The 12,848-nt window shown below is 50.2% G+C and overlaps 1 protein-coding gene across 9 annotated transcripts in view; it reads right to left on the bottom strand.

Annotated features, from left to right (window-relative positions):
* Positions 1-12,025, bottom strand: part of DYSF (dysferlin) — a 204,254-nt gene extending 192,229 nt beyond the window's left edge. For 5 of the 9 annotated variants that reach the window (XM_037527596.2, XM_037527598.2, XM_037527600.2 and 2 more), the window contains exon 1: positions 11,839-12,025. In XM_037527596.2, coding sequence (XP_037383493.1) covers positions 11,839-11,926 — 88 coding nt within the window. In that variant the 5' untranslated portion in view covers positions 11,927-12,025. Of the gene's footprint in view, positions 1-2,383; positions 2,557-11,838 lie in introns of those variants that run through there. The other 4 variants (XM_037527597.2, XM_037527599.2, XM_037527601.2 and 1 more) reach the window with 1 other exon arrangement.
* Between the last annotated feature and the right edge of the window lie 823 nt (positions 12,026-12,848).

The following is a 12,848-nucleotide window of genomic DNA, read 5'->3' as shown; positions in this document are numbered from 1 at the left end:
AAGCTCTCCCATGTGTTCTGATATATAGACAGGGTTGAGTGCCCCAGCCTAGCTAGTCTGTAAGTTCTGGGTTCAATTTTCTAACAGCTCTCTCCCTAGCATCAACTCAACTCCAAACTGCTGCATGAGACACCATATAAGCAGTCACATTCATCTCACCTTTCACCACATCTCATGCAATTGTTCTCAGAGGGTGCCTCCAAAATGGCCTGTTTCTGTGTGCTAAGTATTGATTCTTCGGTCACCTAAACCCACTGCATCAGAACTTCCATGGAGGGAATCCAGGAATTTGTCTTTCAAAAATACTTGCTAGGGGATTCCCAGGAAGAGGAAAGCATAAGGATCACTGCCCCTGACTGCCAGAAGCGCTCAGGTATACGTGGAGAACAGCTAGAAGCTGGGCCAGAAAGAACACAAATACAACAGAGCACTATTTCTGCTCAGTACCCAGACATCCTGATGAATAGGACAGGTTGCTGCCCTGAGTCACAGCATCCCAAGTATGGAGCCAAGAACTGACCACAGGCTGACGGTGTGAGTGGGCTAGCTCATCCAACAAGATGCTGTGGATCCAGAAATGAGATACCAATAATAGTTAAGGGAATCCTGGGTGCCTTCCTGGAGAAAGTGGCATTGTAGTCAGGCTTTGAAAGACAAATAGAGTCTCAATAGTTGGTGATGTTACATTCTATTATATCTCAGTTTTGCTAGGGGCTTGTCAGTGCCAATAAGTAGTAAGGCATTGTGAAAGGTGAGGATGCAGAAATTAGAAGTCATTTGCATGCTCTTGGGGCATCTAGGCCATGGTAACAGCCAAGAGGGGTCACTTATCTGACTGAAGAGCATTGTCCACTCCAGGCACTGATAGTGACCACTGACCTGAACACATCATTCACCTTCCCAAAGTTTGCAAAATGGAGAGAATGGTAGCCACCACAAGACTGTTCCAGAATTAGGGAAAGAAAACTGTGAACAGACCCAAAAGAGTTTCAAAACATCCATGAGCCCTAGACTGCCCTAGGTCCCTGTACTCAGGATCTTTAGGGAACTTCTTTTCCAGACAATGGTAACCCCACAATTTCTATACAGAAATTTGATGATACGGTACAGCAAGGGACTTGTCCTCAAGCTGAGTTTCATAAGGGGGTTCCAGGAATGTCACCATTTAATGAAAATAGCAACGTTTTCTAAAATGCTTCAACTCACACTTTTCAATTGCCCCATTACAAAGATTAAAAGTTACACACAGTTCTCAATTGCCAAATTGTGCCTTTCATCTATGGTTATTATTATATTGGGTACTTAGAGAAGCAAATGGAGATAATATGTCTAAACCAAAAAAAAAAAAAAAACCTTGGTATTCCCACTGTTTCCAAATCTTATGAAAACACCACCTTTCCCTCTTTTGACCATCTTTTGTAATACATGTATTTTTTTTATTTTTTTTAATTAATAATAAATTTTATTTTTATATTCCCCATACAATTTCAACCCCCCCATTCTGACCCCAGTCCCTCCCCTCCTGCCCTCCCACCCCCCAAAAAATGTCATGTATTTTTTAACTCCATAAAACCACAGGATATATGCCTCCCTGAGAGAGGAAAACTCTCCTCTCCTTATTTATCTTTCTTTGCAGAACTGGGGTCCTGACTCACAGCCATTGTTCCTTCTCTTAATTTTGACAGATTCTTCCTCTTCCCTTTCCCCCTCCTGAGACACCTCCTCCCGTGGGAATGTCTGCCTTGAAGTTGGGTTAGGATGCCTGTTTGAATGAGGACAGGAGTTGGGTGTTCTTTGCTACCCCAAAGAAAGACCCTCTCTTGCTAAGCACCTCATGTAGGTGCTTAGATTTTGAATTTGGAAAACATCATTGACACCCCTCAAAATTCCTTATGACAAGGCCATATTCGTCCAGTTCTATTCCTTTTCCTCGCAACTGAGACATGGTGGATTCAATATGGCCTGTGTTTAATAAAGATGAGTGAATGAATGTATTAAATAAAGACATAAATTTCAAAGTAAGCCTAGTTTTTTGAGTAACCCTGATTTCTCTCGTTGTTCTTCACCCATCTTCCAAGCCACCCATGTCCGCTGCCCGGTAAAGTCTTAAGAGAAGTTATTGCCTCGGTCTTAGAAAACTGTTAATGTTGACTTATGCTACTTTCGGTTTTCCAAAAATTCAGAGCATTGTGGCATTTATTGTGCTCTGTTTCATCCTCATCGCCGCTTCTATAGACGACAGGGCTGAGATTTCTGTCCCTGCTGACAAAGGAAGAAACTGTGGCCTTGACTAAAGGTAGTGCCTGAGCGAGGGGCGCAGACCAGGTCGCGCGCACGGTCTGGAGAGGAGGGCACACCGGCGCGGCGCCCCCGGGGCTCTCACCTCGGAAAGTCAGGCTGGCGACGGGGTCGCTGCGCCGGTCCTTCTTCACCGTGGGGAGGTTGCTGGCTCTCGCCAGCAGGCAGCATAGCATGGTTCAGCCGCTCAGGGCGCGCAATGCGCGCAGGCAGGACCCAGGACCCAGGCACCCAAGCGCGCGGCGTCTCCGCGGAGAAGTCGCCAACGCCTGGGAGAGGCCTCTGGGAGGACACCGGACACCCGCTGGGCGGACCCTCCCCGCCGGCCCCTACCCGGATCCGCCCTGCGCGGAGCGGGAGGGGCAGGGCAGGGGTCAGACAGGCGCCTGTGGGGGCGCGGGTCCCCCACCTCCCACCGCGAGTGCTCGCCGGGGCCAGGAACGGAAGCGCCACTGAGGCGGGAAGCACAGCTTGGCGGTCCAGCGTGAGCAGACCGCTGGGGCCCCGGTCGCCGGGGCCGAGTTAGCGGACGGCCAAGCATCCAGGCCTCCTCCTCCCCGCCGCGCCCAGTCCCGGCGCGCAAGCTAAGGGCGCTTCAAATGGATGCGAAGGAGAAATGAGCGACAGCGAGGGGAGAAAGTGATCAGGAGGCAGAGACGAGTGCGTGTCTGCGGAAAATTGCAAATTGGAGCTGGTGATGAAGGAAGTGCTTGCGGAGCCGCAGAGTGCGCGGGGCGCCGCGAGTCCCGGCCTTAGCGCAGTCCTGCCCCATTATCCGTGTTCTTGTTCTGAGCGGAGGCAGCCTTTCCGGTATAGACCCGCGCTCGAGCCTTCGCGAACCAGCCTCTGAGCCTTCTCTAAACAGTCTAGGGTCACTTCTCTCCGGGGCCAGTGCCTAAATTGAATTTCCTTCCCCGGGGACACAGGGTCCACCCGGTGCCCATTCAGTCCTCTGCAATATCCACTGCAACCTGCAATCTCTAGGTCCCCTCACCCCTACCCATGGGGGTAACTGCTTATAGTGTGAGCCCTAAGAGGTGATAGCCCTTAACAGGATTTCATGTTTTATGACTGGTTCCTTTGCAATTGATGAACATAAAAAAAAAAAAAAATAGTGGTTATCCTTTTATTTTAAAATGGCGACTCCAACTTCTACTCCTGGCTGGATAGAGATGTAAGTAGTCTGCTTAACAATCTCAGGAGCAGTGTGCAAGTCACTGAGCTGCTGTGGGTCCTCATCTGAAAAAAAAAGAAAATCCCAAGTCCTTCACCACATAAGATTTTTCTTGTAGTGATTCTCAGTCTTGGTAGGTATCCACACTGGTCCTTTAAGATTCTTCTCCTCTGTATGTCTGATCCAGTCAGCACACAACTTCTCCAAAGATTTCACATTGCCACTGGTTAGAGCCATTCTAATTCGGTGTATCTCCAGTTCTGGCACCAGGGGGCGTGTTTTCAGTGTCTTTAAAAGCTGTGGATGGCTGTGGTGTGTCTCCTGGACAGACTTGTTTTCCGCAAGAGAAAACCCACTTTGAGTGAGGAGCAGGAGCCAGCTGGGAGAGCTCTCTTGCAGCCATCGTGTTCTATGCACCTACACCTAGTACCCAGCACCTACCATTGGGCGGGGTACTGGCCTTCCACCCACCTCCCAGAACCTCACTGACCTCTTCACTCAGCCTCAAGTCTGTGACCAGTTATTCCTCCCCATAAAATATCAACTTCCTTTCCCCAATCTTATTTTGAGAATTTAGCATATTCATATGGCCAAACATTAACCGATAATCCTGACAACATCCAACTCTGCCTGCTCCACCCCTGGATCCTAAACACTAAACATGTTGGACAAGAACCCAGCAAACCGCCGTGTCACAATATCCGTGACCCCTTACTCAGGTGGACACTTACTGCTGCTGGGTCGTCATATTCTATTCCACATTCTCTTCAGCCTCCCTCTCCTGCATGACAATTTCATACTTTTCTCTCTCCCCAAAGCTGTAGCACCCCATGGTCAGCCTCCCTCTCAGTTTGCTCCCTATTTACTCAGTAAAGAACTTTCTCAGGCTCCCATCCACCTAACCCCCAGAGCATCTGTGCCCACATCCTTTGCCGTCTCTCCTGCTGTGTCCTGAGTTGTTCCCCTGAAGAGACAGGCTTATGTTCTGTGAATGAACAAGCCCGACCCCTTCTCCTGTTTCATAGGAATAAAGAAACATGTAGCTCCAATTGTCAACAAGCTCTAGGATGAGCAGACATTAAGAACATCAGACTTTATGGTCTCCTCAATGGTCACCACAGTCACTCTGGTGACCTGTGGGTCATTGTCCACACTGGTGACAGATGATCTTAAAACAAACATGGTCAGGTCACACCCTGCTGAAAACCCTGCAAAGACTTGTTGGATAAAGCTCGAATCCCTTCCCTCCAGCTACGAGGTCAAGCCACTCAGCCCCTCACTCGGTGCTGCAGCTCCAGTGGCTTCTCACTTTCTGGAACATGCTAAGCTCCCTCTCAGCTCCCAGTTCTGCTGCCCCTCTGCCTGCAACTGTCTTTCCCCCTGACCTTACAGGGCTACCTCCATTCACCCTTCAGGCCTCAGCTTAAACATCGCTTCCCTGCGGAAGCCATCTCTGACCTCCTACAAGCTCCCGCACAGAGTATTTAAGTATTTAAGGAATAAGTCATTGTCTGATATCTAGCTAGACGATGGACTGGGTCCATGTGGGCAGGGACCAAGTAGGTCTCAGTCCGCCAAGTATTTCCTGTGCAAGGGCTATCCTGGATTGGTGTAATATATGTTATACTTGCATCCTCAGTGTCCCTTCCCACCCCGATGAGGCTAAGTCCATGGTTCTTGAAGAGGACAGTACTGCCCCCTAGGGGGGGTTTTGGGTATATTTTTCTTACTGTCACAATGCCTGTCTTACTCATTTTGCCTACCACATCGCACCCTACCCCCTACTGAGATAATCCATCAGAGTAAGTACAAGAAATCTGTAGGGCCATATTTAATATTTCAGATGTATATTCCAAGGGACTTTCACAAACATTTGGTTAATATCCAAGGAACAGGGGCCTCCCCGGTGGCGCAGCGGTTGAGCGCTGGGTTGCAAAGCTGCTGGGTTGCCGGCTGCTCCCCGGCAACCAGAGGAGGGTCCCACATGGCGCACAGACCTCTCCTGCCGCCCGCTGCTCCCCTCAGCAGTGTACTTCGGTCCTTCTGCCTGCTCTGCTCCCCGCTCTGGCTCTGGTGAATTCTCTCACCCTCCCGCGCTTCTGACTGTACCCAGTGCATGTATAAACAAAAACAAACAAACAAATAAATAAATAACATGCCTCTATTAAAAATATATATTAATTAATTAATTAATTATTTAAAGGACTATCCAAGGAACGGGGGCCCCACACGCCTGTTCTGTAAATCAGGGATAGCAGCTGGTAATCTGAGCCCTGGACACTTCCCGAGACCTCTTTTTCACACCAAACTCCAATCTCCCTGCCTGGCTGCTGTTCACTCCCAGCACTTCTTCCTGATCAGATAGTTGACTGTTCCCTTGGCGATGTCAAACTGGGACCTAGGACTCAAGGGGGCTTCCTTCCAAGGAGACTTGTCTGAAGGAATGCAGCTGTCATGGAGAGTGTCTTGAGAAGTCAACGTATCCCCTCAGAGATGTTCTCCTCTTTTTCCATGAACATTTTCCAGAGAGTTTTACCTATACATGTGGTACCCAAATAGGAAGACCATATTTCCCAGTGCCCCTCACAGCTAGTTGTGGCCATAAAACCAAATGATGACTAATGAGATAGGAGTAGAAGGGACATCTGTAACTACACGGCTGCATCCTTAAAGGGGAGGGCCATGTCAGCCCATTGTGATGATGAGTCATCACAGATGATACTACCAAATGGACGCCAGTGGATAGAGGGATCTGGGGTTCTGGAAAGCCTTGTAGGCTAGAGCTTTATCAGTCAGAACTATTCACACCCCAACTATTATGTGAGTAAGAGAGACTACCATGTTCACACTACCATTAGTTAGGGCTAACTTACAATCCCACCTAAAGCCACAGGTTAAGGACAACTCTTTGTCACCCTGGACTCTAGTGACAGGGATGGCATAGGAGCCCCCATCAGGTAGCAAGGCACTGATGACCTGTTTTGAAGCTAGATTTGCAGGTAAGTCAGCTTTTTCTTACAATGTTATATTAACTGCAATGACATTCAGGACTGACAGAGGTAAGGGGGAGGGAACTAAAGCTCTCCCCAATTTGTTCCACCAGTATAGTCCTGGAAAGGTGCTCGCAGATAATCCCAAATGAAAGACTGGCTGCTGGTTTCCCAGAGAGCCAGAAACCAGGATCTCAGATGCTGTCACAGGTGTCCCCAGGACACACGCAGCCTACAGACCTGTTGTCTTTAAGCAACACAATGTATTATAGCAAGGTTGTAGCTTGATTAAACATCAGAGATTTCCCATACCATTCTGGATTTACCCCTTCTCTTGGAAAAAAAAAAAAAAACAGAGAATTTGGCCTATGAGTGCAAATTCACTGCCCAACACCAATTATCCGGCATCTGTGGAGAGACTCACACTTCCCACCACCTTTCACCCAACATGCATGTGCTTAGTTATGTCACCTGCCAGACGCCCCTTGGCATGTGAGTTTGTGACCCCTATTATCTTCTGTCACCTACTTGGATTCCTATCGCCCTGACTGTCAAGAATGGGGTGTTTTGAACAGGGCTCTTTCTTACTGTTGGAGTTCGGCTGGCTGGTCTCCCCAGGCTTGATTCTCCTCATGTCTGGGATTTAATATTTTTTCCACTCTGACACAAAGGTACCAAAAACAAACAAACCATGCTCAGAGACATCAACCCTGAGATAACACTCTGCATGTGGGTTTACAGGATTCCTTTGGGGTACATATGCCAAAATCCAACCCCCCCCAGGAGTATAGATGGTCGGATGCATTCTCTGCCTTCACTCCTCATGTGCATTAAAGAATGTGTCCCACAGACGTTTCCCTCCAGCCAGCTGGGTCCATGAGGCACCTGCGTGTCCACCAAGGGTGTGGAATGCACAGGCGGAGGTGATTCTTGCCATGGTTAAAATTACGTGACTGCCCGAGGAAGAACTGTTCCATAGCAGAAACAATCAGTCGGTCCTGGGCTTCTATCCCAGTCCACCCTTTTCTAAGTGTGAGACCTGAGACATGTGACTTGACCTTTCAGAGTCTGTGTTTGCTTCTGTGAAATCAAGAGAATGCCGCTTTGCAGAAGTGTTGGGATGATTAAGCCAAACAATAGCATCTCCAGCAGAGTGCCTGGTGCATAGTGCTCAGATGTTAGTGCCCTTCTGCTTAACATTTCATTCTAGTGAACCAATCTGGAAGGAGATTGGTTCAATAGAGCCAATAGAGAAAGAAAATGAGTTTACCTTAGGGAGAGGGATTCAGAAGATTTGTGGATCTGGGGAATCATTTGAAGAATGTTTGTTCCAAGAAAGACCTAGCACCAAGGTGAGGGCCACAGCCAGCCATCAGGCAGGTAGACAAATTAATTCCTTCAGATCAGAAGGGACTGCTCCAAAGGGGCAGCCAGAGGAAATAGGACCGGAGCCCTCCACACAACTTCACACTGGACTGGTCAAGCTTGGGGTCCAGTTACCTGGTCCCCTTTGTAGCAGCCCCAGAATGCCTACAGGCTGCCCATATCACTGCCCCAAGACCTATGACCTTGGTCTCAGCTAATAAGACCTTATGAAGCCACCACAGGCCTACCAGACACTAGTCAGATGGCCCTACACAAGAGAACTATGTAAAGGGGGCACCGTGGACCACCTAGTGACTGATTGGTCCCATGAGCTCCAGAGAGGGTGATGCAGAAGGGCAGAGAACCCCCCTCAGAGACAAGAAAGCCTCCTCCACATCAGAGAGTAAGCATGAGGAATCTGTGCCCAGGTAAGAAAGGGACTGGGTGAGAGTAGAGGCACTATGAGTGATGTGGCAGACTGTGAGGGGGCAATGTCAGATGAGGTTCCAGGTACAAGCCAATCCTGGATTCAAATCCTGCCCTTCCACTTTTTACTGCTTGCATCTTAAAAATCAAAGCTAAGACCAGTGGGATATGGTAGTCATTACAGACAGGGCTGTGGACCCAGACCACCCATGCTTGAATCCTGACTCTACTATTACCTATCAGTTATAGCTTAACTTCTTTGTGCAACAGAGTTCGCATCTGTACAAAGGAGTAGTAACAGTTGCTGCTTTATATGGTTGCTATTAGTGCCTGCTACAAATTACAACTGGAACAAGGTATAGCTCATATTAGATGAGTTGTATTTAGAACAAGGCCCAGCACCTAGTAAGCATAGTATCAGTTAAATGCCTCTCTTTCATGGGATTATTCTAGCGTTTTAGAGAAACAGCCTATGAAAATGGAATATTGACTTTAATGAAAGTCCATTCTCTCTCCTTGTGGTAAAAACATAATCTCAAAATCAGAATCCTACAGCATTGGGTCATTTGTCTCATCTGGGATCCCTGCAGCCCTACCCTTCCCCCACTTTGACTCAATCCAAGCTGGGTACCTACCCCAAGTTCAGTCCTCCCTTGGGCTGGCTCAGGCCCAGGGTAGCCTGCATGTGGGCGACATATGGTATGCTTTCCAAAGCATTTTCTTATTATCCGCTCTGGAAGCTAAGAACAACTGAGAGCAATGATGATGGGGGTGGGGGTGGGGTTGTTCATTCTTTTGCCTCTGTGTCACCTTGGCCAGTCCCCTGCACTTCTCTGGGCCTGTTTGCTCACCTCTAAAGGGATTAATCTTGCTGCCATTGGCCTCACAAAGCTGCTGTGAGCATGAAATGAATGTATGAATGCATGGACATAATAATATAAGGGGATATTATACATAGTGTGTATATATCTATATAATGGGATATTATAACATAATGAGATATTATAATATATATAATGGGATATTATAATCACAGAGTCAAATATAGGGCTGTGCAGGCCCCAAATCTAAGGGGTCTGGGAAAGCCAGATCCAGGCCAGCTGGTGAGAGAAGTCTTCCCAGAAGGGTGTTTTGCTGAGTAGTGTGTCCCTGAGACCAGCGCCTTCTGTGTAATCATTCATTAACCCGGCTCTGGCTAGGAGGAGGGTGAGCAGGCCCAAATGTGCAGAGAGGCCAAATTTGGACATGGGTTAAGAACTTGGCTGATGCAGGAGGTGGAATGTGGCCAGAGCTGAGGAGGAGGGACTGCATTCCCCATGACTGCCTGGCAGTGACTGTGATGATTGGGGGGGAGGAAGGGTGTTCCAGTCAGCCCCCTCTGCAAGTTGGGGGCACCCATGTCAGCACAGACAATATACTCCTTTCTCCCCCGAGAAGGAGAAGCCCACCCAGAGGACCAGACAGCAGGCAACAGGTAGGACTGCAGACTGCCATCAGGAAGATGGGGAGGAGGAGGCTCAGTCAGGGACACAGATGGAAGATGGGAGGACTTCTCCAGACAGCCCTTGGGGCTGAAATAATAACTCCAGGAGAGAAGCCACACTAGCAGTGCTTCATGTGATCAAAGCACTTCTGAGGTTAGAAAATGCTTCCCATTCATTATTCATTCTTTCTCTCCTCTTAAGAGGGTTTTGAGCTGGCCAGGCAAAGGGGAACTATGAAGTATGAGGCAAGTGTGTATTAGGGTTGGGGGGAAGGGATGTTTGATGAGGGAGGTGTGGTCAGGTGTGGTCAGCCTGAATCTGGTTCAGGCTGGCTGGACTCCAGAGACCAGACCCCTGAGAACAGAGGCAGGGGCTCCAGGTGGCCCCTCACGGGGGTTCGTTTTGGGCACAGCACAATTCCAGAGGGAGTGGCTCACAGTCTCCTCAGTCCTGGGGCTGGATGACTGTGCATGGGGGAGGGTACTGAAGCCTGAGGAAGAGGCTTCATGCCCAGAGTGTCCTTCCTCCCTCCGCTGTACCAGGGGATATTTACGGCAGCGGGAGTAGTGCTTCCTGGAGTTGTGCAAGGTGGAGCCCAAGACCCACAATCAGGCTGTAAGTCTGGCCCCTGCAAGTGATCCCCAGCCTGGCCTCCCAGAGCTAAGGATGCAGAGGAAGTGGGGAGGCCACCAATGTACGTTCTTGACCACCCTCCCGGAAACACCTTGACAAAGCTCATTTTCTGAGGCAACTATGGGGAACTGGTCCAGAAAAGGTCAAAGTAGTACCTTAGGGGAAAAAAGCATAGATGGAGTATTTTTTTCCCACTCCCAGTGTCCCTCCCCACCCTTAGTCCCTGACACTTTCCAAGCCACAGGCTTTTTCAGTGACTCCTCAGGTAGCCCCAAATCCCACACCCAGAAAAGTGTGTGTGAGTGCACATGTGCACACATGCACGCTTGTGGACACACGCTTGCTTGCTCTGAGTGTCCCTCCTTTTGAACACTGCAGGTGTCACATGCCCTTTCAGGTGTGCATGTGTCTGGGAGCACATGCAGTAAAGGGTCTGGGAACAGGTAGACTCAGGAGCTTGTGAAACTGAAAAGGTGTGTCTGCTGGGTAGTCAGGGACCCACTGATGCTATGATTTCTGGGGACCTGGGATGTAGGCAGATTTAACGTTAGATCTCTGGATAGAAGGGGAGTGACAGGTACTGGAGGCTGAGAGCAAACCCACAGACAGATGGTAGAGATGGGTTCGCACACTCTTTCCCCTGGTCCATCTTGTATGGCTCTAAATCCAAAGACCCAGCTGTACAGACCCAGCTCTGGTTTGACCCTGAGCAGACAGGAGTAGACAGGGCCCAGCCCTCACCTCTGGGAGGAAAAGTCCAGTCATAACCATCTGAAGACCTCGCTGTGGGAGGTCCCAACCCCACAGAGGAGCAGGCTCCCTGCTTAAGGAAGCCTCAATCTGAAGACGGAGACACCACCACCCCACATACCACTTGCTGCATGCTCCAGTCTGGTGACAGGGATTAAGTTCCTCAAGGATTTTTCTAGTACCTAGTGCCGGTGACATATGTCAACTGCTAAATTTCCCCCATCCTGAGCCCAGAGCAAAGGTGGGCCCGTACCCCTGCCCCGTGTCCCTTCTAGCCAGCCAGCCCTATCTCTAAAAGAGAGCAAAGGCCAAGGTGAGCCGCCCAGGCCGGAGCCTGAGGGAAGAGAGTCTATTTATAAATAGGCTTGGGGCCCAGCCATCCGGGGAAAGGAGGAGAGTCTCTCAGCACAGTGCTTTGCTGCCCACAGTGCTGAAAGACGTCTTTTAAGAGATCAGAAAAGAGATGAGAGATGAAATGCCGAACTGCTTTCCAAGCCCTAAGCCGCCCGGCGAAGCTCCACTCACTTCTCTCTTGTTGCCTCAGTTTCCGTTTGAGTCAGCCCTCCCCATGGACGTGTGTCTTTGCAACACTCCAAGTCAGTCTGTCAAGGGCAAGGACTTTCGTCTCTCAAGTCCCGGAGCTCTCCAGGGTGGAGAGCCACCGCGTCCCCTTCCCGACCCCAACCAGGGCGCGGCGGCGACGACAGGCCCCTCCTACCTGCAAACACCGCGGAGCAGTAGGCATCGCTGATGTCGGAGTCCGGGGTGTGGACGTTCTCCGCATAGAGGATGAAGACCCTCAGCATGACTGGCGCGAGCTAGGGTCCCGGCGCCGGGGAAGGGCGGGAGGGCGGAGACGCAGCCCCGGGGTCCCTTAGCGGAGCGGGCTGGTGAAAGGGCGTCGGGTGAGAGCCCTAGCTCCAGCTCAGAGCTGCTGTTCTTGAGAAGCAGGTCTCCCGGGTGCTGCTTACCCCGCTGGTCAGCGGGCGCTCGGAGAAGAACAAGGGCTTCTGCTCATCTTCCACCCCCGCTGCCCTACCCGGGCCCGGCTGGGCTGTAATTCAATGCTGCGGCCGCAGACCCTCCCAATGACACGGCATTTTGCACCTGGCCGCGGAACAGCCGACTGGGCGGCGGCCGCGATGGCCGGAGACTGAACCACCGCTTCTCCGGGCACCCGCATAGCCCAGACCTCGCTCGCGGACCGGAGAAAGGCTCAGCTCCTCCCCTGACCTTCCGCCTCCCGCCGCGCGCGGCGCTTTGCTCTCGGCTCTCTCCGGCCGCGGGGGTTCCAGCCCCCTCCCTCCAGCCAGCCGGCCGCCGGGCAGGTGGGTCGTCAGCCTGTTCCTGGGGGAACAGGCTGGAAGCAGACGGAGGGCTGGCACTCGCCCAAGAAGCCCCGAGCTAACGAATTTCATTGACCAGTCGCACGGCTGCCCTAACTTGGCCCTCTCTTTTCTAGTCGTTGAAGCAACACAGGGTGCTTTCAACACAAAACGCATTTAAAAAAAAAAAAAGAAAGGAAGAAATGTACGTCTGAAAAAATAGTATTAGTATTTCGATACTTAGCAATCCAGACATTTTTCTGTGAACGAATTATGCCGATATACCTGTAAATTATCATTATATCTAAGATCAGAGAACATATGCAGTTCTGTAAACTGCTTTTTCACATAACATCTTTTAGCATCACTGAAAATTCTTCATAGGCAATTTCCCAATAGCTGT

The sequence above is a fragment of the Talpa occidentalis genome, unplaced genomic scaffold, assembly GCF_014898055.3.
Source record: "Talpa occidentalis isolate TD23 unplaced genomic scaffold, MPIMG_talOcc4v2.1 talOcc4.5, whole genome shotgun sequence".
Taxonomy (NCBI): domain Eukaryota; kingdom Metazoa; phylum Chordata; class Mammalia; order Eulipotyphla; family Talpidae; genus Talpa; species Talpa occidentalis.
This window is presented reverse-complemented; position numbering and strand designations above follow the sequence as displayed.